Consider the following 22,951-nt stretch of genomic DNA (forward strand, 5'->3'; position numbering starts at 1 on the left):
TTTGGAGGATTCTTGCCCTAAACTGTTCCTCCCTGCTGTCCCCAAACAGAGGCCTCCCTGTTGCCAGGAGGAGAGAGAGCTGTGAGAACCCCAAGAATTTCATCTGAGAGCCTAGAGGGTGGAGGCCAAGGTCTTATATGGCTTATGGACCTGGGCAAGATTCTTCTCTTCTCCACACCTCAGTTTTCCCATCTGTACAGTGGGGAGATTTAGCCTCCCGCTCTAATATCCAAAGTGAGGAAACTCGATGGAAATTTCGGGCCCCATGTTCAAGCGTTGGAATGGTTGTATTCTGGATAATTCAGACCCAGAGGACTCACAAGACCCAAGAAACTTTTCCTAAAACACGTATGGGCTACTGGGGCCAAGCACTGGCATATCCTCTCAGCTCTGGTACCTTGTACTGGTGACTTAGCTTCTCTGGCCATCTGTTTTCTCATCTGGCAAATGGCAGTAACACCAAGTTTGTGCAGATCGAATGAGGCAGTGGCAAGAAAAGTGTTTTGTAAGGCACAGAGTACAGTCCTCTGGGAGAGAGGGGTGGTCATCATTGCTGTCAGTAGAGGCTGATGTTTTGCCTTCCAGCAGAGTCCAGAAAGCAGATCGATCTGGCCTGGCTCCTCAGGTGGGAGACCTCCTCAAAGTCCCTCCGAAACCCATGACCCCAGCTCTACCCAGAACCAGCTTGAGCCCAGCTACCTGGCCTGCCTACCTCAGGACTGGACAAATCTTCCTCACTGGACCCCACAGATTGTAGGCTTTAGAGCTGGACCAGCCTCGGGGATCCTCAGATGCCACCTCTGCGGCCCAGTTAGGAAAGGGGCTTGTCCCAGGAGTACAGCATGAGTGGCAAAGGTGGGCCTCAAACCCAGGGGTCTCCTTCCTATGAGGCTCTTTGCTCTAACTCTGGCCTTAAAAACAGCGTCCCCTGGAACCCTGACAACAGCAATGCCCCTGCAGGTGGCCCCCCGGGACTCTGGGAGAGAGGGGCTGTCCAAGCCATTCCTCCCCAGGCTTCACGTTCTGATGGGCTCTCGCCTCCTCCAGAAAGCCTTCCCTGACTGGCGCTCAGAGAAGCTGAAAGTGAGTTTTCCCCTACTCCCCTTAAAGATGGAAGGCATCTGTCTGCCTGTCTGCCAGCCCCTACATGGAGTTTCTTAGGGTAGAAAACAGCTGGATTCGTCTGGGCTTCCCACCACAGGGGCCTAGCCCAAACTGAGGGCAAAGGCAATAAGAGGAGAAGAAAAGGGGAGGGGAGGGAAGGTAGGGCAGGGCAAGTGATCAGTGCCCTGAGGGTTTGAGACCCAAATCATTGGCAGGGAAGAGGGTGAGGCTGGCAGGACAGGGGACACGAAAGCCCTGCCTCTTTGGACTTTGGGAGGGCCTCCTCCCTCCCCCTCAGTCCCTTCCCCCAGGGCCGGCTCCTCCTGTGGGAACTGCTGTCTCGGCAGCAGGCGCCCAGCCACGTGGCTGCCAGGAATGAGGCTGGGCAGCGGTCAGGGCGGGCCTGGACAGGGCTGCCCCTTGCTCGGGCCTGGGGACGGGGCAGCTCTGGGCCAAGGCGGGCAGGGAGGGCAGCTGCAGGGGCCCAGGGAGCTGGACCCCACCTTCTCCTGCCTGGAGCAGCAGCCGGACAGCATGAGGGAGGTCGGTAGAGGCGTAGACTCCCAGGTCCCCCCCACACCTGCTGATTCAGAATCTGCATTTTAACAAGATCCCTAGGTGACTTCACATTGCAATTTGAGAAATCCTGTTCTAACAAGAGTCTGCCCGCATGCATACAGGTTAAAGAAAAGGCACCTAACAAACTTACAGTTATAAAATAAGTAAGTCACGGGGATGCCATGTACAGCATGGTGACTAGAATTAATAACACCGTATTGTATATTTAAGAGTTGCTGAGAGAGTAGATCTTAGAAGTTTTCACCATAAGAAAACAAATTGTAACTACGTTTGGTGACAGATGTTAACTAAACTTCTTGTGGTGATCACTTCACAATATAAACAAACATCTAAACGTTATGTTGTACACCTGAAACTTATAATGGTGTATCAACCAATCTCAATTTCAAAAATTAAATCATGAACAAGAAACAGAGATTACCCTCCTTTTATTTCTTTATGTTTCAGATAGAGTATTATCTTGTTTTCTTTTTTTCAAAATTAGGAATGTATAAGTAGGATTATATTATCTATGAATTGTATTCCAGGACAGGAAAAAGGTATTACAGAATATTTTTTATAAAATGGAGCATGGAAGAGGGGGACACCTGGGTGGCTCAGTCGGTTAAACATCAGACTTCGGCTCAGGTCAGTATCTCACGGTTTGTGAGTTCAAGCCCCGCGTCAGGCTCTGTGCTGACAGCTCACGCGTCAGGCTCTGTGCTGACAGCTCAGAGCCTGGAGCCTGCTTCAGATTCTACGTCTCCCTCTCTCTCTGACCCTCCCCTGCTCATGCTGTCTCTCTCTGTCTCTCAAAAATAAATAAAAAACATTTTTAAAAAGTTTAAAACAAAAATTCTTTTTGTTTGTTAAATGGAGCATGAGGTCTGCTGGGGCTGGAAGCCCCGTGATGAGAACCCGCTCCTGTTGTCAGTCAGCAACCTCAGCCCTAAGGAGACAGAAATGGGGGTACGCAGTCCTTGAACCTGAGAAGCTTCTACTCTAGCAGGGGAGATGAGACAGACTTATATCACCACTTTCCTGAGCCTCAGTTTCCTCACTCATGGAATGGGCATAATTAATCATGTCATCACCACTTCTAACAGGTTCCACCAAGCTTGGGGCCAAGGAGGGGCTTGTGAGCAGCCTCAACCCTGAGAAAACGGAGATCCCAGAGTGCCTGTTCTTAGCTCAGTCTTCTGGTGCATCTTCCTGCCCTTCTAGCCCTCAGTCCTCCTGGCTCTTCCCTAGAGCCTTGTCTTCATCTATGGTCTCATCTTCTTCCTTCCTCCTTGATCTTCTCCAAAAAACACTTGTCTGAACCTTGCTCCATTTAGCAAATTAGCACTGTTTCTGCAAGCCGCAATCATTCACTGAGTGCTACCTACCTGCCAGGCACCACTCACACACTGGGTCTTTTGTGCCAGCCCTGAGAGGTAGGTGATAATGCCCCCAATGAACAGACGAGGCCACTGAGGCTCAGAGAAGGGGAATGATATGCATCCAGAGTGTAGAGCCAAAAATGAGGCCCAGATGGAACAGGGAGTGAAGTTTGGGCTTCCGCTACAGCAGGCTTTCTCCGCTGGAAAGCAGGAACCAATTTTCAGGGACCTGGGGAAGGACTCCATTAAAAGTCCTGCCTTAGGGATCTGGCTGTGGCCACACTGCACCGCTCCCTGCAAGATCTGCTTCTAAATTTGTTTTAATGTTTATTTATTTTTGAGAGAGAGACAGACAGACAGATGCAAGTAGAGGAGGGGCAGAGAGAGAAAGACAGACAGATAGAATTTGAAGCAGCCTGCAGGCTTGGAGCTTCAGCACAGAGCCCAATGCGGGGCTCGAACCCCCGGGCCGCGAGATCATGATCTGAGTCAAAGTTAGACACTTAACGGACTGAGCCACCCAGGTGCCCCAGGATCTGCTTCTAGAAGAGTGCTCCTTCCTCCTTTCCTCAAAGCATCCCTTCATTTATTCCATGAATATTTATTGAGCACTGAATAAGCGGCAACCAAGTTCCAGGCACTGGGGTACACAGACAACAAAAACAAGCAAAAGTCTCTGCCCTCTTGGAGCTTCTGTTCCAACAGGGAAAAGGAAAATACGTAAACAAACGCACGTGTGTGCGCACGCACACACACACACGCACACGCACAGCATGGTGTGTAGATGAAGCTGGGTGCTATGGAAACCATAAAGAGAAGAGGATTGCTGGGGTGGGAGATTGCCATGCCATTGGTCAGTGAGCGAGGCCTTGGTGAGAAAGGAACCTGGAGGAATGAGGGAGAAGCCAGGTGGCGCTCAAGAGTGAGTCAGGCAGATGATAGAGCACTCGCAAAGGCCCTGGGGTGGGACAGGAGCACCAGGGGGCCCCTGCACCTGCAACAGAGGAGGGAGGGGAGAGGAAGAGACGAGGCAGGGGGTATCCTGCAGAGCGTTGGGATTGGAAGGCCTTGGCTTTCTTCCGAGTGAGATGGAGACATTAAAATGGCATGGGGGCACCTGGGTGGCTCAGTCCGTTAAGCGGCCGGCTTCGGCTCAGGTCATGATCTCACGGTTCGTGGGTTCAAGCCCCATGTCGGGCTCTGTGCTGACAGCTAGCTCAGAGCCTGGAGCCTGCTTCAGATTCTGTATCTCCCCCTCTCTCTCTGACCCTCCCCTGCTCGCACTGTCTCTCTCTGTCTCTCAAAAATAAATAAAAGACATTAAAAAATAAATAAAATAAAATGGCATGATCTGGCTGGCTTATGTTTTAAAAGGATCGCCCAGGCTGCTGGGTTGAAAATAGACTGTAGGAGACAGGTACGAAAGGAGAGGGCCAATAGGGAGACTCCGATAATCCAGGAGAAGGGCGATGGCCATGAGGTGGCAGTAAGATCCCCAGATGACAGTTGGGGGTAGGATGGGGCCAGACTGCCTGTATTTATTTGGAAGGTAAAGCCAACAGCACTTGCTGACACTTGATGTGGCATGTGAGAGAAAAAGGAGTAAAAAATCACTTCGGATTTTCAGCCCAAGAACCGGAAGGTACCACATGCTGTAGGAGGAGCGTTTCAGTTCCAGAATTCCCTCTGGATGCGTGAAGTTTGAGAAGATGATAAAACTACAAGAACAGACAGTTCCCAACTTAACGATGGGTCCACCTTACAATCTTCTGACTTACAACGGTACGAAAGCCATATGCATTCAGTAGAAACCATGCTTCAGATTGCGATTTTGGATCTCTCCCCAGATTCGACATATGGCGTCAGATCCTGAATGCTCTTGTGACGCTGGGCAGTGGCCTTTGTGGCTCCCAGCCAGCCAGTGACCACGGGGTAAACAACCGATACATTGACAACCCTCTTGCACCCACACAGCCGTTCTGTTTTTCCACTTTCAGAACAGCATTCAGAACATTGCAGGAGATACTCAGCACCTTATTATAAAAATAGGCTTTGCATGAGATGGTTTTGGCCAACTGTCGACCAATATGAGCCTTCGAGTACGTCTAAGGTTGACTCAGTTAAGCATCGCACTCTTTGATTTTGACTTAGCTCATGACATCATGGTTCATGAGATTGAGCCTCAAGCCAGGTTCCTTGCTGACAGCACTGAGCCTGCTTGGGATTCTTTCCCTCCCTCCCTTTCTGTGCCTCACCCACTTGTGCGCACTCTCTCTCTCAACATAAATAAACATTAAAACAAATAATTGCATAAGCCTGGAATTGGGAAGAGAGCTCAGGCCTGGAATACATAAAGCCGAGGTTTGCCAGCACACAGGTGGCATTTAAAGCTTGAAACTACTGAAATCACCAAGGGAGTGAGGACAGACAGAAGAGACAGGAGGACCGGGGAGGGAGTCCTGGGCATTTCACTGCTTAGAGGTTGAGGAAATGAGGAGACAATGGAACAGCAGTCAATGAAATTTTAAAAATCAGGGCGGTAGACTGTCTTAGATACCAAGGGAAGCAAGGATTTCAAGGAGGAAGGAGTGATCAGCCACAGGTAATTTGCTGGCCTAGTAAAATACGAGGATTAAGTATTGACAATTAGAATGGGAGGAATTTTTCAAATCACATATCTGATAAGGGACTTACATCTGGAGAACTTTATATCTAGAGGACGTATATCTTTTTTTTATTTAAAAAAATTTTTTTAATGTTTTATTTATTTTTGATACAGAGAGAGACAGAGCATGAGAGGGGGAGGGGCAGAGAGAGGAGACACAGAACCGGAAGCAGGCTCCAGGCTCTGAGCTGGCCGTCAGCACAGAGCCCGACGCGGGGCTCGAGGACTTATATCTTATACATAAAGAACCCTTAAAACTCAACAATAATGTTAAAAGTAATACAATTACAAAATGGGCAGACAACTTGAGAGACATTTCTCCAAAGACACGAACAATAAACACATGAAAAGATGTTCAACATCATTAACCGTCTGAGAAATCCAAATCAAGACCATATCAACATCACCTCCTAGCCGCGAAGATGGAGATCATAAACGAAACAGTGCTGGGATGATGGCTAGAAACTGGAGCCTTCACACACTGCTGGTGAGGATGTAAAATGGTGCGGCCACTGTGGGAAACGGTCTAGCAGCTCTTCAAATGGTTAAACATCAACTTCCCTTATAACTAGCATTTCCACTTCCAGGAATGTACCCAAGAAAAATGAAAAACCTATGTCCACATAAAATCTTGACAACGCCAAGATGGACTCTAACTATGGACTTGGGGTGATTGTGACGTGTCATTGTAAGTTCATCAATGGTCACAAATGTACTGCTATGGTGGGGGTGTGTGTCACAGGGGAGACTGCGTGTGTGGGTGCAGAGAGCATATGGGAACTCTCTGAACCTTCCTCTCAATGTTGTTGTGAATTGAAAACTGCTCTAAAAATTTTTTTTCTTAAGAGAAGACTCCACATAGGGCTTGGAGCCCAACAGGGGGCTTGAATTCAGAACCCTGAGATCAAGACCTGAGCTGAGATCAAGAGTTGGACACTTAACTGATTGAGCCACTCAGGCACGCCCCTAAAATTATGTTTAAAGAACTTCCACATGAATATTCATGACAGCATTCATAAGAGCCAAAAAGTGGAAACAGCCCAATGTCTATCAACGATGGATTAAAATGTAGAATATACATATATCCCTGGAATATCATTTGGCAACAACAAAAAAAGTGAATGCTACAATGTGATGGACCTTGAAAACTTATGCCAAGTAAAAGAAACCAGTGACAAAAGACCACCATTTATATGAATGTCCAGAAAGGGCCAATCTATATAGAGACACAAAGTCAGTCAGTGGTTGCCTATGGCTGTGAGCCGAGGGGGCTCGAGGGAAACGGGGGGTGACTGCTAGAGGGTACAGGGTTTCTCTCTAGAGTAATAAAAAAGTTCTAAAATTGATTGCGGTACTAGTTGAACAACTCTGTGAATGTACGAAAAACCACTACACTGTATGTTTCATATGGGTGAAGTATGCTATACAAATTACACCTCAATAAAGTTATTAAAGAAATTGATGATTGGCCTTAGCAATGTGAAGGTCACAGGTGACCTTGACCAAGCAGTTTCGGTGCAGTGGTGGGGACAAAGCCTAACTGAAGTGTGTTCAAGAAAGAACAGAATAACTGAAGACAGTGAGTATTGACATTTTCAAAGTTTGCTATAAAGAGAAATGGAAAGGGGCACCTGGGTGGCTCAGTCGGTTAAGCATCCGGCTTCAGCTCAGGTCATCATCTCGCAGTTTGTGGGTTGGAGTCCTGCATCGGACTCTGTGTTGACAGCTCAGAGCCTGGAACCTGTCTTCAGATTCTGTGTCTCCCTCTCTCTCTGACTCTGCCCTGTTCACGCTGTCTCTCTCTCTCTCTCTCTCTCTCTCTCTCAAATAAAATTTTTTTAAAAACTAAAGAATATAAAAAAATAAAAATAAAGAGAAATGGAAGGGAGATGTGAGATCAAGAGAGGTGTGTTTTGGGGCACCTGGGTGGCTCAGTCGGTTGAGCGTCCAGCTTCGGCTCAGTTCATGATCTCATGGTTCATGGGTTCCAGCCCCGCGTCAGGCTCTGTGCTGACAGCTAGCTCAGAGCCTGGAGCCTGCTTCAGATTCTGTGTCACCCTCTCTCTCTGACCTACCCTGTTCATTCTGTCTCTCTCTGTCTCTCAAAAATAAAAGCAAAACAAAAAAAATTTTTTAATAAAAATTTTTAAAAATAAAAAAAAGAGGTATGTTTTGGTTTCGTTGAGGGTTTTTTTAGATACAAGAATTTATGTTCTAACATTAATTGGAATGATGCAGTGGAGAAGGAAATGGCCAGCATGAAGTCCTTGAGCAGGTGAGAGGCAGGGGGTCTGGTGTATAAGTGGAGGGGCTGCCGCAGAGAGGAGCAAGCGGGCTTCATCCGAGGCAGCAGGAGGGAGGCTAAAAATGAGGCACAGACCCAGTGATTGGGTTGGTGTTGAGAGTCTGCGGAAATTCTCCTTTGATTGCTTCTATTTTCTCAGTGATGTAGGTAGCGAGGTCTTCTGCTGCTGAGAGGGGGCGGGGGGCGGGGGCGGAAAGCTGTCCAGGACTAAGCATAGGAAGAGAAGTATGGAATTGTGTCTAGGACCACAGGGGAGGGACAGTACCAGGCCCTACAGTGCCATGGGCCCCCTGTGGAGAATGGAGGCCCTGACGCTCAAGTGAGACCTGTCAGCAGGGCTGTGTGTCTTTCTCCAGCTTCAGTCAATTGTGGGGTACAAACGCCCAGCTAAATTAACCGGGGTGTGGTTTTGCCAGGTGAGCGCAGTTTAACAAGAGGGGAGCAAGGGGGAGTGAGGGTGTGTGCAAGGAAGTAATTATAATGATGGTCCATGGAATCAAAGCTGGTTAAGGAGGCTAGAAAGAGTGGGGGAAAGGTGGGAGGATCTGTGCATTGAAGAAGGACCTGGTGAGTCAGGACATGGCGGTCGGGGTTCTAGAGGGAGTAAGCAGGAAAGACAGGACGTGGTGTTAGGAGGATGGGACACTTGCTATGAAATCACACAGGGTGTAAAAGTCCAGGAAAGTACTTTGGCCATGAGGGGCTGAGGCAGGATGGAGGGCAAGAACCATAGAGGAGAAGAGGGGTGACACCCAGGGGCAAGGACCATCCCTGTGTAATCAAACAAACCAAGTCATTCTCAGGGTGAGGTGGGGCCCTGGGTAGGGCCTGGGTCTGGGGTTCAACCAGACCTGGGTATGAAGTCCATCTTTCCAACCGCGGGGCCCTGCACAAATCAATTTGTTTCTCTGAGCCTCCGTTTCCTCTCATGCGAAGTGGGAGATCACTCCTTTGTCAAAAGATTATGTTCTGAAAATAGAATAAGAAACTGTATGGAAATTGCCTAGTATGGTTCTAGGCACAGGGCGCTCAGTCACATGGCCTGATCCCAGAATGCTCTTGTCTGGAGTTCCAGAGCAGAGGAGGGGCCAATGTGGAAGCCAACATTCTCCACAGGACCCCTTCTCCTTCCCACCACCTCAAATCGTAGGTGAATGGAAAAGCCTGACTCCTATGTCACTGCCATTTTACAGAATAGGAAACTGAGGCCCAGAAAGGGAAAGTGACTTATCTATGTCCCTACAACTCAACTCTTATAGAGAATAAGTTTCCTTGTCAAATCAGAGTGAGGGGGCACATGGGTGGCTCAGTCAGATGAGCATCTGACTTCAGCTCAGGTCATGATCTGTCGGATCATGAGTTCAAGCCCCGCATCGGGCTCTGTGCTGACAGCTCTGAGCCTGGACCCTGCTTCGGATTCTGTGTCTCCCTCTCTCTCTGCCCCTCCCCGGCTTGCACTCTGTCTCTCTCTCTCAAAAACAAATAGACATTAATAATTTAAAAATAAATGGTACCTGGGTGGCTCAGTCGATAAAGCATCCACCTTGGGCTCAGGTCATGATCTCACGGTTCGTGAGTTCAAACCCCACATCAGGCTCTGTGCTGACAGCTTGGAGAACCTACTTCAGATTCCGTGTCTCCCTCTTTCTGCCCCTCCCCGGCTCTCACTGTGTCTCTCTCAAAAATAAATAAATGTTAAAATTATTTTTTAATTTAAAAATAAGTACACAAAATCAGAGTCTGAAATTAAGATGGGAAGGAAATCTGTACTGCAGGGAAAAGGTTCATATATAACATTTAAAGCCAGATGGTACCTTCAGAAGGCACCCAGTCATTGTTCCCCTCCATTCCCTTGGACAATGAAGAGTTGGTCTTGGTGAAGGTGAAACACCCTCCCAGAGATCCCCCTGCTCTCTCATCTTCTCTCTCTTCCTACTTCCCCAAATCATGCACACTCCCACTGCAGTGATGTTCAGGTCCTGTCACTGGACCAACAATGGACCCATTAGCTTTGGAATAGAAGTGTCAACAGAAAGGTGATTTACAGCTCAAGCATTTGCTAATTGCTTTCTGGGCCGGACAGCAGGAGGGAGAGAGAGGAAAGGAGATCTCCAAGTTTCCTCTCTTAGAGAACTTGATTCTAGAGTGTGGGGTGGCATTATACCAGGCTGCCCCCATGGGGCCTACCCCTGCGTAGTTCCAGCCCTAACCAGTCTCCCTGGCAAACCTCTCTGGCTTCCTGGACACCTGTTTCACCATAAAGTGAGAAGTGAGTGAACAAAATGGTTGTCACAGCCCCCCACCCCCAGCTCAGGCCTTCAGAGCTGTAGGAATGTGGCCTGGCACTCTCTCTGCTGCCCTGCCTGTCCAGGGACAAGCACAGGGAGAAAGGACAGAAGTGGATTCAGAAGTTACAATGGGAATGTCACCTCCTTAGGGAGGCTTTCTGCAATCACGCCCCCAGTGGACATCAATCTTTCCAGTTCTCTCTCTTACTCACATATACACATGACTGCTCTCTCTCCCATTCACTGGTTTATCTTCTTCTTGGTGCTCATTTATTTGTTTCCTTGACTATTGTCTTTCTACACTGGAACGTCAGTTCTGTGGCAGGGACCTTGCCTATCCTATCTCAGGGCCTAGCCCAGCACCTGGCACACAGTAGGTGTTTAGTATATGCATGTTGGTTGGTAAATGAATAAAGGAAGGAATGGATACATGTAAGGGTGGTACCAGGGCTGTGCCAAGCACTGACTCCGCCATCTGTGCCAAGTCTTCCATGAGGATCAGCTGAAAAATAGGGCTCTGGAGTCAGAAGACCTGATTTCAAGTCCCACCCTGCCAATTAGTAGTTGTATGACCATGTCATTTGACCTCTCTAAATCCCTGGTTTCTTCATCTGTAAATTGAGTATAATGACCCCACATCTTGAGGCGTATTTTTAGAAATTAGAGGTCATGTATGTAAAGCAACCTGGTACATAGTAGGTACTAAGTAGATGTTGGTTTCCTTTCTTTTCCTTCCTCTGTGGGGGCATGGAGATGGTAGATCAAGGGTTTGGAGCAAAGAAACCCTTTGCTGGGCTCAGCAAAGAAGTTTCTCATCTATTTCTTCTCTTTCAAATGAAAGGAAAACAAAATAGCAAGGAACTTTACTAAGGACTGTGCAAAAGACTTGCCCATAGTCATACAGACTAGCAGTGGAGCAAGCAAGCAGGTCCCCTTCCCCGGGGCAAGAGGAAGCCTGATCCCAGACAAGATGGAGGGAAGGGGAAAGGGTAGGATCTTGCTTGTGGGGACCTCCAGAAAGAGGAAGTGCTTCCTCTAGTCGGAGAATCAGGCTTCTGAGTCTGTCAGAGACAAACTGGTGGGCCTGGAATGTAGTTTATCATTTGTAGGTCTCAGTTTCTCCTTCTGTACATTGGTAATATCGCTCCTTGCCCAGCCTGCCTTACAGAATGGGAGAGCGTTAGGCGAATGATATTTCGTCTAAGAGAAAATATTGTAGTGATAAATCGAGCAGACTCAGTTTCTAAAATTTTGTCACAGGTACATATATGTAAAATCAGAAGAAAAGATGAATTTAAAAATAACGATAAGAATGAACCTCATCCTGGGGGTGCCTTGGTGGCTCAGTCGGTTAAGCGTTGGACTTTGGCTCAGTTATTTGGCTCAAGTCATGATCTCACGGTTTGTGGGTTCAAGCCCTGCATCGGGCTCTGTGCTGACAGTTCAGAGCCTGGAGCCTGCTTCCCATTCTGTGTCTCCCTCTCTCTCTCTGCCCCTCCCCCGCTCATTCCCTCTCTCCCTCTCTCTCTCTCTCTCTCTCTCTCTCTCAAAAATAAACATTTTTTTAAATCTAAAAAACAAAAAGAATAAACCTCATCCCTCTAGGCTCGGTAAAGTGGGAAAGAAAAACATATAAGTATTGTATTTCAGTAGAATATATGAAAATGTCTGGGTAACCATAAATAAATCAAAAATTTAGAAACATTTATTGAACGTCTTCTCTGGGACAGATAAGGAAAGTGGTTCGGAGAGGGTAGTGACTTGCCTGAGGGCACACAGGACCTGATAAGGCTGAGAAGAGGCTGGCAGGAAAGACTTCCAGCAGCTGCTCAGGAAGCCACTACCTATAAGAGGGTGCAGAGGAGCCCAAGACACTGGATCAGGAAAGCCAACTCCCCATTTGCAGCTGCTGTCCATCCGGTAGCCAGGTAAACGCCTGGGTCTGCACCAGTGTAATAGAAAGAGCATGCGCCACAGATTCTATAGCCCGGGTTCAGCACCAGGGCCCCAACCCATTTGCTGTGTAACTTTGAGGGAGTCACGCCCCCTCTCTGAACTGGTTTCCCCTGCCCTCAGTAGGAGTGTTAACACTAGCCAGTGGTTGGCAAGGGCCAGTCAAGAATGCGTTAAATAATATCTACCTTAGTCTCCACCGAGTTCGTTACCTTTCCTCGACTCTGGAAGAGCAGGAGGAGCGCTGTGTGGAGTTGAAGAAGTGGTGCAATCTCTGGGCTTCTGAAAATAGCGGATGACCAGGACCAGGCCAGGGGTCTTCTAAATTCCTTCCGGCGCCAAAAAGAATCCTGGAATTTTTTTTTTTAATGGTCCAGCTCCGCTACAAACTCCACAGGTCACTTTCATCCCGCCTGCCCCTGGAGGGCGCAGTCCCTTTAAGTCTAGGCCTGCCCCCGCTGTTGCCAATCACTAAAAACAGAAGTTCTTTAAGGACCAAAGGAGGGAATTCAGCGCGTGCGGGTGGGCGGGGCAGGAGCGTGCCATCCAGCCAATCGGAATCTCCCTGGCTACCAGTGACCGCCCGGTAAGGCTCTGCTAACCAATAGCAGAGGCGTCGAGAGGCGGGGCGCTCTCACAGCGTGACAGCTATCTGGACCAATGGGCATGTCGCCCGCGGCCTATAAGAGTCCGCTGGGCGCTGGGCTACGGGCTCTAGGGTCGGTTGGTCGTCGCCGTCGGAGGTGTGCCTTTGGTTTGCCTAGCCGTCGCTGCCTCCCAGTCCCTGCAGCCGCGCCCCACGCCTTGGCCCCGGCCCAGCCGCTCTCCCTGCCCTTCTCCCCTTAGCCACCCCCCGGTCTCTGCCGTCGGGGCCCGGGGCCGGGCTAATGATGCCGTCGGAGAGTGGAGCTGAGAGCCCGGACCAGGCAGCTGCGCAGGTGGGGACGGCTGCGGCCTCGGCGGTGGCCACGGCCGCCCCGGCAGGCGGCGGCCCCGACCCGAAGGCCCCATCGGCTTCCCTTGGACGGCACCTCAGTGGTCTAAGCTGGCCACAGGTGAAGCGACTAGATGCGCTCCTGAGCGAACCGATTCCCATTCACGGGCGCGGCAACTTCCCTACTCTGAGCGTGCAGCCCCGGCAGATTGTGCAGGTGAGAAGGCGCTGGGAGGGATTATGGGGTCTCCAGCCTGAGGTTCTTGTGCTGGGAGGCACCCAGAGGCTGTTCGATTCGCTGGACAGCTAGGGAACGTGAGGCTTAGAGAGGCACAGGGTCTGTAACAAAATCTCACAGCGCATGGATAGTAGACCATGCTCCCTCCGCACTTAGCTTTCCCTTCCCCCGCCTCTGAAGAGCCCGATCAAACCGTTCACCTTGGCCTTAGCTAGGAAATGGGAGGAGAATGGGGAGGGACTTGGCTATGGGAAGTGGACGCGGGGGGGGGGGGGGCGCGCGAACCGGCGAATTAGATCTGCCTCCTAAGCCGAGATACCAGGCAGCCCTGGATGGGTAGGTGTTCAAAATCATTTTTTGTTTCACCCCCCAAATCGTCATAGCTGGGCCCCACCACTCCTACACCCCTTCTTTCTCTCAAGGTAGTTCTAGGTTCTGACTTTGTCCTGTGCTCCCACAGCTCTTGGCCCAAGAGGCCCGTGGCTAAGTGGAAAAGCCAAGAAATCCCAATAAGGACGCCTTTCCTCTCAGCTGGGGCTGTGGCAGGAGAAGATTAAGCAGGAGATGTGCCTGCATGATGCAAGGCGACATCAGGTGTCCAGTTTAGGTGTGTCTCCTCTTCCCCAAAGTTGGAAATGAAGGCTGACGCTGTCTCTTGAGGAACAGGAAAAGAGAATTCTGGCACCCCTCTCCCCTCCTCAGACTCCTTTTTCCCTTTACCTAACTTTCAGCACCCCTACAATTACTTCCATTTGTATAACTTAGGTGCTGTCATACTCTGAAATGCCAGAATATGGTAATTACTGTGCCCATTTTTGTGGCTGGGGAACTGAGGCTCCAAAAGGGGCAGTGAGCTGCCTGTAAGACTACCCAAAGAAGTGAACATCAAATCCAGAGAATCCTAGGTCTTCCTGGGAGCCACCTGCTGCAGGTTCAAGGTTCCTACCCCTTCCCCAGCTCCTGAGACTCAACTTCTTTTTTTAACTTTTTCTTAATTTTTTTATTTTTGAGAGAGAGAGAATGCACATGAGCATGACAAGGGGTAGGGGCAGAGAGAGAGGGAAACAGAATCCGAAGCAGTTTTCAGGCTCTGGGCTGTCAGCACATTCGGGGTTCAAACCCACCAGCTGTGCGATCATGACCTGAGCCCAAGCTGGACACTCAACTGACTGAGCCACCCAGGCGCCTCTGAGACTCAATTTCTGAGTCTTAAGGATATTTTCTGATAGACACCAGAAAATCCAGCCACGATTCCTGTGTATTCCTGCCAGTAGATGGACTTTCTTTCACAGGAATTCTCCATAGAAGCTAGTGAAGCAGGCCATTCCCCTGCCTCCAATTGCCTTCGCTTCCACTGAGGAAGAGGGTTGTCGGCTTGGGGATTACCTCGCCCTCCCTCCCAGGGAATGGGAGGGGGTGGGGGCAGATTCCCCAGGCCTGACTCACCCAAAGCCCCAGTGGTGCTCACGGAGGCATTCCTCTGCTGCCCGCTGTCATGGGGTAATTAAGAAAAGCCAGTTGAGTTTTTTCTCCCCAGGACTCTCAGGTCAACCTTGGGGCCCCAACTACTGTATCTCCAGGACTGTGGTCCCAGATGTGGGGGAAAGAGGAGCCCAGGGCAGAAACATCCCTCTACGGGGACAAAGTGTGCTCTGAAGGGGAAGTCCCTGCCAAACTGCCTTTACTGGTGCCTGCTCTGTGCCAAGCTCTATTCAGGACACTAGGGCCATAGATGTGACTGGGACCTCTGGGAGTACCTCTCTTGCCTTTGAGATGCTCCCTACCAGGTGGGGAGACTGCAGGCCAGAAGGATCCGACTTTAAAAGGCAATAGTAGTACAGTGTTCTCCTGGACTAGGGTCAAAGATATCACAGAACTGGGAACTGCTAGCCGGGGTGGGGCAGTGCGGACTTCAGAGCTGCACCAGGCACTTGGACATCTGGCTCCGGAGCCTGGACTGTTAGCAGTTTCCTTCGCTGGGCCCAATGTACCCATCTGCTCAGTGGCGATGGGTTGGGCTACTCTTCCAACACCCTTTTAGTTTGCAGCATCCAAAGGGAACAAGGACCTTCCCCTGGCCTGTACAGTTGCATCCACAGGGGAGGAAGTCCATATCCTTTGGGAATCTGCAGCTGGCAGCTCCGTAGACTATTGGAATATACATGTGTGGTGGGGGTGCTGTGTGTGTATGGCGGGGGGGTAGTGGTGCTTGGTGTGTGTGGGGACAGAGGCCATCCATGCTGGCTATGTATGGAAGTGGGGTGCTCCAGGTGGGGGGAGGTGAAGGAGGGGTGCTGGGTGTCCATGGTTCAAGAATCAGAACCTTTCTCTGTATCCCCACAAGGCTTTGCCTACAGCCTCAATCTGAGCAGTTAGAGATGCTATTCTTGCTTGTACCTGAGCTAGAGGGACCCATTCTCTTGTAGGAGGCTGCCCCATAGTTCTGGGGGGCCTAGTTCTAATGAAGCTCAGCCACTTATTGGCTGTGTGATGTTGGCTGCATCCTTTGCCCTCTCTGGGCCCAAGGAACTGAATGAAGCGATCTGATCACTCCAGCTGCAGCCAGAGAGCCTGCATCAGGCAGCTGCAGTGTGGCAAGCCTGCTGGCTGACAGCACTGATCATCCCCCTGCAGGTCTCAGCAGTGGCCCAGGAGCAGAGTGGTTCTGGGGAGGCCCTTGGCACAGGAGAAAGGAGGGTGCAGCCACTGCCCCCTTCATGGCTGGAAAGTCTGATTCAGGAGGCTCCAAACTGCCCTGCAGTGTTTGGGTGTGGCAGTATCTGGGGTCCGCCTGCCAAGCTGGCTGTAGTCACACCTGGGAGAGAGACAACAGCTGCTGGCTGGCTGACACAGCCAGCCCGTGACCTGACGCAGGCAATTTAACAAGGGGACTGCTGCCTACTCACCAGGCCAGATGCCATGCCCTGGGGTGAGCCTCAGCCTGGGAGCAGGAGCTGGCACTGAGTAAGGCTCAGTCAGCTCTATTAGGACCTAGGGAGGGGGCTGGTCCACTCTGCAAGGTCCTTGGGACAAGAGTCCTTGGGACAAGGTCTTGCCTGCTTCCCTCCTTGGCCTACAGGGACACAGCAGTCAGGGTGTGGGTTACAAGTCCCCCAGGCTAGACTACAGCAACTGGCCCCTCACCTCCAGCTTCCCCAGTCTGTCTGGCCAAGGCATCTCCCAGACCGCACCTTTCTGTTCCTAACTTCCTTGGCTCTGAGCTTCGATGACTGGAGGGTCACCTTCACTTTGAAATTTTGAAAGAGAGGGAGGATTAGAACCCTAGTTTATGGTCTCTGCTCCTTCTAAACCCTGAGACAGCAATATGATAGAGAGTCGGCCACACCAGTATTTGAAAGTACCTCTACATGATCTTGGGCAGATGGCTACATTCCTGTGAGCCTTGGTTTCCCCATCTGTAACTCGGAGTCATAAGGATCTATCCCCCATAGATTCTGATGAGAGGGTCCAGGGGTTCAACAGGTGCCTAGCTGATATTCTTTCCCCACCCCACGCCCTCCCCACCATGTTGCTGATGGCCAGGTGCTTATCCCCATAGCCATTACAGCACCTTCCTTCAGTCAGGGTCCTCCTTCCGGAAGCCTTCCTGGAGGGAGCCACCCTGCCTCAGATTGCCCCACTGCAGCTTGCCTCCTCAGCACTTAAATGCATTCTTTGCAGTAATTCCCTGAGAAGCAAGGAGGGCAGCCCAGCCCAGTTCTGGGCGCTGACTTGGCAGCGAGGCGGGGTTGCAGAATCACTCAGCACAAGAATGCTGCCTGGTCACCTTCAGGACAGTGTGTGATTCCTCTGGGTTGCTGAGAAAACTAAATGTCTAGGCCCATCTTCTTTCTTCTCCCTACACTGTCCTGGGCCCAGAGAGATGCCTCTGGCCAAAGGAACAGATTCTAGATGACTTGAAGGTTTGCCCATCATGTTCCTGTATCAGCAGATGGCGTCTGCTACATCCCTTTCTACATGGGCTGGGCACTAACCACTTCCTGAGATAATCACCCACCTCTTGTCTCAAGAGCAGAAAGTGTCTGAGTTTTAACTTCCAGCCCTGCCACTTCTAAATGGCTCCCTCTCTGAACCTTAGGGCTTCCGCCCCTGTGAGCCTCAGTTTCCTCATCTCTAAAACAGGTATAACATTTGCTTCACAGGGTCCTTGTAAAGATGACTTCAGATGAGTAGGTCATAGCCAAAAGAGCATGCATGGACTGGAGAATCCACCTGACCTAAGTTCTAGTCTCAGCCTGGCTCCTCTCTGACCTTGACACGATTCTTAACCTCTCTGGGCCTCGGGTCCCCCATCTGGAAATTGGGATACTAATGCCCAAATACAGGATTATGGTGAGGGTTAATGTAGTAATGCCTGTGAATCACAGTTACATTCCCAACACATTTGAGCAGCTGGCATCATGCCTGGCACAGAGCAAAGTGTTTTACTTGCAGTTTTAGAGAGGTAGAATAGCATAGTGGCTAAGACCTGGACTGCGAGTTTAATTCACCAGCTGCGTGACCTTGGGCAAATTACTTGGCCCCACTGTGCTTCTATTTCTCCATCTGCAAATTGGCGTTAATAGTATCTACCTCATAGGGTAGGTCATTGTGAGAATTATGCAAGTTTATAGCCTAATGTATAAAGTGCTTAGATCAGGCCCTGGTATTTAGTAGACTCTATGCGTTTGCTATCATCAGGGCTATTCTTTCTGAGTCTGTCCTCCAAACAAGCCATACTCCAGATTAGAGGGTTCAATGGCTTCCCAAAGGCACGACAGCTGGTAAGTGGTCAACACAGTCGATGTTGGCATGATCATCTTGTGGAAACTGGGGTGGCCCCTTGGGGGCCCAGACTCCTGATACCTGTCCCTCCTGCTGTCTCTTCTGCAGGTGGTCCGCAGCAGCCTGGAGGAACGGGGACTGCCCGTGCATGGGGTGCGGTTGCATGGCTCGGCGGCCAGCCACGTGCTGCACCCCGAGAGTGGCCTGGGCTACAAGGACCTAGACCTGGTGTTCCGCGTGGACCTGCGCAGCGAGGCGTCCTTCCAGCTGACCAAGGAGGTGGTTCTGGCCTGCCTGCTGGACTTCCTGCCGGCCGGTGTGAGCCGGGCCAAGATCACGCCACTAACACTCAAGGAGGCGTACGTGCAGAAGCTGGTGAAAGTGTGCACAGACACGGACCGCTGGAGCCTCATCTCGCTGTCTAACAAGAGTGGCAAGAACGTGGAACTCAAGTTTGTGGACTCGGTCCGGCGCCAGTTTGAGTTCAGCGTGGACTCCTTCCAGATCATCCTGGACTCCCTGCTGCTCTTTGGCCAGTGCTCGTCCACACCCATGTCTGAGGCCTTCCACCCGACGGTGACAGGCGAGAGCTTGTACGGGGACTTTGCCGAAGCGCTGGACCACCTGCGGCACCGCGTCATCGCCACGCGCAGCCCCGAGGAGATCCGTGGTGGTGGCCTCCTCAAGTACTGCCACCTCCTGGTGCGGGGCTTCAGGCCGAGGCCCAGCACCGACGTGCGTGCCCTGCAACGGTACATGTGCTCCCGCTTCTTCATCGACTTCCCAGACCTGGCCGAGCAGCAGCGCACGCTGGAGCGCTACCTGGAGGCTCATTTCAGCGGAGCCGACTCAGCCCGCCGCTATGCCTGCCTGGTGACGCTGCACCGGGTGGTCAACGAGAGCACTGTGTGCCTCATGAGTCACGAGCGGCGCCAGACGCTGGACCTCATTGCCACGCTGGCGCTCCAGGCGCTGGCTGAGCAGGGCCCCGCCGCCGCGGCCGCCCTGGCCTGGCGCCCCCCGGGCCCCGACGGGGTTGTGCCTGCCACTGTCAGTTACTACGTGGCTCCTATGCAGCCTCTGCTGGCTCGGGCGCACTCCTATCCCACCTGGCTGCCTTGTAACTGACTCAGACCCTGGCCAGAAGGGGCCGGGCCTTCCCCGAGGGAGAGGGGCCTTCCAGAGTGTGAAGAGGATGTGACCAGAGACAGGCAGCCCCTGCCAAGTGGCCCAGCACTGCTGCTGGGTTGGGCCTCCGACTGAACAGACCAGACCCCACCCGTCCCTGAGTGAGGCCCCTGGGGGCTTCAAGGCAAGCTTGGGCTCTTGGTGGACAGACCTTTGCGTCACTGCACCACACTTTTGGCCTAGCATGGTTGTAGGGCGCAGGGGTTGTCTTGGGAGTCTATTGCCTTCAGGAGACAAAGCATGTTTGTGGTGATAGCCTCCATGCTCATCATCTTAGGTTGAGTTCTGCGGCCTAGAAAGGGTCTCTTTGGCTACGGCCAGCCCACAGTGATCCCTGGAGCCCACACAATGACTACAATATGGTATGTTATGTGAACTACTCACTTTGGGTTGGCCCGGACCCCCAGCGGGGCCTGGCAATCCAACCTGGCTGATCACTGGGGGGAGGGAAACTGAGGCAGGAGGCAGCTACCTGGGTTTGCAGAGAGATAGGTTTAGCCCAGTCCCCAAACCTCCCTACCCCAAGCTGTCAAGGTGTGTGGCGGGGAGGAGCGAGGCTGCCCAGGGATGGGACACAGCCCAGGCCCCTTCTGGGACGTTGTTCCCTTCCCACGTGCTGTGAGGATCCCTCCCACCTGGGAGCTTGTTCTTTGAAGGGTGCTAGACCCAAAGTGGCCACAGTCAAGTGCTCTCACCCCAATGGCCTGGTTACGGGGTCCTCACTTGGAGGAAAGGGAACCATGCCCCACCTCCTTTCCCATCCCTCTGGATTTGTCACCATTTTGCACTCTTAACACCTGCCAATAAAGATTGTCTACACTAAGCCTAGCCCCGTGCTTGCTCCTGGGAGAATGACCTTCCATGGCTGTGGGGGCTATGGCTGACTCTCCCAGCCTGCATCTGGCTTGTATCGAGGGCAGGGACATTTGGGTGCCCAGGTGTCTGAGTCCTGGGCTGTAGCTGGGGTGTTGTGCCTCCTTCCCTCAGTACCAGCCCCAGCTGGAAAACTGTGCTAGGGGCTCCTGTCTTCACGTGTGACTTGTACCTGCAAACTGCCTCAGCAAGTATCTGTAAAAGAGTAAACATTTCAGCGTTTCCTACCTGGAGTCCTAATGACCCTGGCCTTGGCCTTACACTCCAGTGCTCGGGGCTGCTTGATCCCAGCCCTGCTCACCCAACCCCACTCCTTCTTGGCGGAGCAGGTAGAGGACGAGCTGAGTGAATCTGAACTGGAGACCCATTCAGTAATGGCAGCAAAGACTGGGTGACTTCTAGCATCTTCCAGAGCCAGAGCCCAGGCTTGGCCTCCCTACCTCGGGGGGAGGTTCTATCCTCTGGCTCCCTCTCTTATTCCCAAGGGCTCATGGGCACACTCTGGCCTGCTCTAAACACGTCCCCTTAGAGGGGCAGGGTCCTTTCTTTCCAAACCCAGCCAGGGCCACGCCAGGCCGTCCAGGACTGAGTGGCAGCTGCACGCTCTCAGGGAGCTATTCCCTCAGGGTGTCAGCCAGTCACTGGCCTGGACGCTGCCCACTGTTTACCCAGCCTCTTTGATCCAAGGATTGCAAAGCCCTGAACACAGGCAGCCTCATTAGTGGTTTATGAAATGATGGCTTGATGGTTCCAGCCAGGATGAAAAAAACAAGGCCTCAGAGAAGGCCCCGGGTGACCTGGGTGAAGCCAGCCACCTCACCTGCTCAGTGAATCCCCGCAGGGCTCAAAGGGCCTGGAAGGGTGAGCGAAACACTTTCTTGGTTTGGTGACTGAAAACAGCCTCCCGCCCCACCTTGGCTGTGCCCACCCAACTGGCAGAGATTAAGTTTATCCTAGCGCCTGATGTGAGCATGTATAAACACACAGGCTTAGCTTGTCGGGGCGGGCAGTGGGGCTCCCTCAGATGTGCTTGTTTCAGAGAGTGAGAAGCTTGAGACCCACAATAAGTGTGTCTACACTGCATTGAGCCCACCACGTGCGAGCGACCCCTGTAGCAGTTGCACTACGTCAGCAACCAAAAGACCCGAGATTCCCTGCTCTCGTGAAGATTATACTTTAATAAGGTAGACAGAAAAGAAACAAAATTATGTATTTTTAGAAGGCCAATGATGCTTAAAGTACAAAGCAGGGTAAGGGATTGGGAGTGCTGGGGTATGTGATTTTAAAAGGTCAGGGTGGACCTCATCGAAAGGGTGGCATTTGAACACTTCAAGGTAGTGGGTGGCAAACCCCGCAGATGTCTGGGGAAGGAGCTCCCAGGCAGAGGGAAATTGTTAATCTGCACATGCTCCCAGCAGGCGTGTCTGGGGGAGGGCACGTGTGCCTGAGGGTGTCTGGCTGGCCTTGCATGGGCATGTGCTTGCCGCTGCTGGTCTGTAACAAGCATGAGCATGAGGTGTGGGAGAATGTGAGCCAGGAAATGTGTTCCCAGTAACAGCTGCCCTTTCTGGAGTCTTTACTCCAGGCCAGGCCCTCTGCTAAAGTCTTCACGGACAAGAGCAATTATGATCTCCACTTCTACAGACAAGGAAGCTGGTGCCAGAGAGGTCAAAGAGGTGTGACTGACTCCAGAGCCATTGCCTTGAACCGCCTCCCTTCTCCTGCTCCTGCACTCTGATTTCACATAGATGAGCTTGACAGTGGGTCTCCCGTACGTTGTGTGACAGTTCGCATTACTGTGCCTATGCCATTTTAGGTAGGACCGTGGCAGGGTAGCCGTGTGCCAAGATGTGCATTTGCTTGATGTACATGACACCAGCCAAGGCTGGTGGTGACTATGTCAGAGACCCATGGTGGCAGCAGGTGTGCCTGTGGGTGTGTTTGGGGGTGGGGCAGTGTTTCTGGGTGTGAGAAAAACAATGACTCAGTGGCTGGCATTGTTCTCTCCCGGGACAGTTCCTGGAGCCATCGAAGATCCAGGACAGGCAGGAGTCTAGAACTGGGAATCACAGCCAGAGAGGAGAAGACTGAGGGAGGAAAGCCCCACTCCCAGCTCCACAGCACTCACCAAGCACCCCTCCACCACCCTTTATGAGCCACGGTGGGTGGGGGAGCTCCAGAGTTGGGAGAGGCATTGCTGTGAACTTTGGGGAACAGAAGGCATGCCCCCGGGTGGTGACATGACGTGTTGGCCCCTCCAGTCCCACTCTCCACCCTTCTCCGAGCTTGGTGCCCTGGGAGGCTGACCGCTATGGACTGTGTGTCAATGGCTCCCTTGTTCTCAATCATCCTGTTGGGTTCAGCCGAAGAGAGACCCCAGCAGGAGCCTGAAGGGAAGAGGAGAATGAGATGTTTATTCCTTCTGTTCCCTCCCCACCAGGTTGCCATGGTTGGCTACATTTCTCAACTCAAGGCCAGGGTTCCTGTCAAGGGCGCTCTCCACACACCTGCCCTGTCCTGATGCCCTGCCCTCCCTTTCCCTTCCCCTTGTAAAGGCTTCCCACTGTTGCTAGCCTGAGAGAGTTACACCATCGGCCACGTTTCTGGAAATGATCCCTTTTAAAATCCCTTCCCAGTCTGAGTGTGACCTGTCTCCTGCTGAGGCCCTGACAGGCCCC

At 51.7% G+C, this 22,951-nt stretch overlaps 1 protein-coding gene across 1 annotated transcript; it reads left to right on the forward strand.

The window, feature by feature from the left end:
• Positions 1-12,984: 12,984 nt before the first annotated feature.
• On the forward strand, positions 12,985-20,228 carry TENT5B (terminal nucleotidyltransferase 5B). Its single transcript, XM_029948115.1, has 2 exons — positions 12,985-13,406; positions 18,321-20,228. The coding sequence occupies exons 1-2, from the start codon at positions 13,143-13,145 to the stop codon at positions 19,338-19,340; spliced, it is 1,284 nt and encodes a 427-aa protein (XP_029803975.1). The 5' UTR covers positions 12,985-13,142; the 3' UTR covers positions 19,341-20,228.
• Positions 20,229-22,951: the final 2,723 nt, after the last annotated feature.

This window comes from Suricata suricatta, chromosome 8 (assembly GCF_006229205.1).
Source record: "Suricata suricatta isolate VVHF042 chromosome 8, meerkat_22Aug2017_6uvM2_HiC, whole genome shotgun sequence".
NCBI lineage: Eukaryota > Metazoa > Chordata > Mammalia > Carnivora > Herpestidae > Suricata > Suricata suricatta.

Excerpts from the sequence above, each read along its gene's own strand:
- TENT5B (XM_029948115.1), top strand. The coding sequence starts at position 13,143 with ATGATGCCGTCGGAGAGTGGAGCTGAGAGCCCGGACCAGGCAGCTGCG. Across the intron at positions 13,407-18,320 it reads AGCCCCGGCAGATTGTGCAG|GTGGTCCGCAGCAGCCTGGA; the intron begins GTGAGAAGGCGC and ends TCTCTTCTGCAG.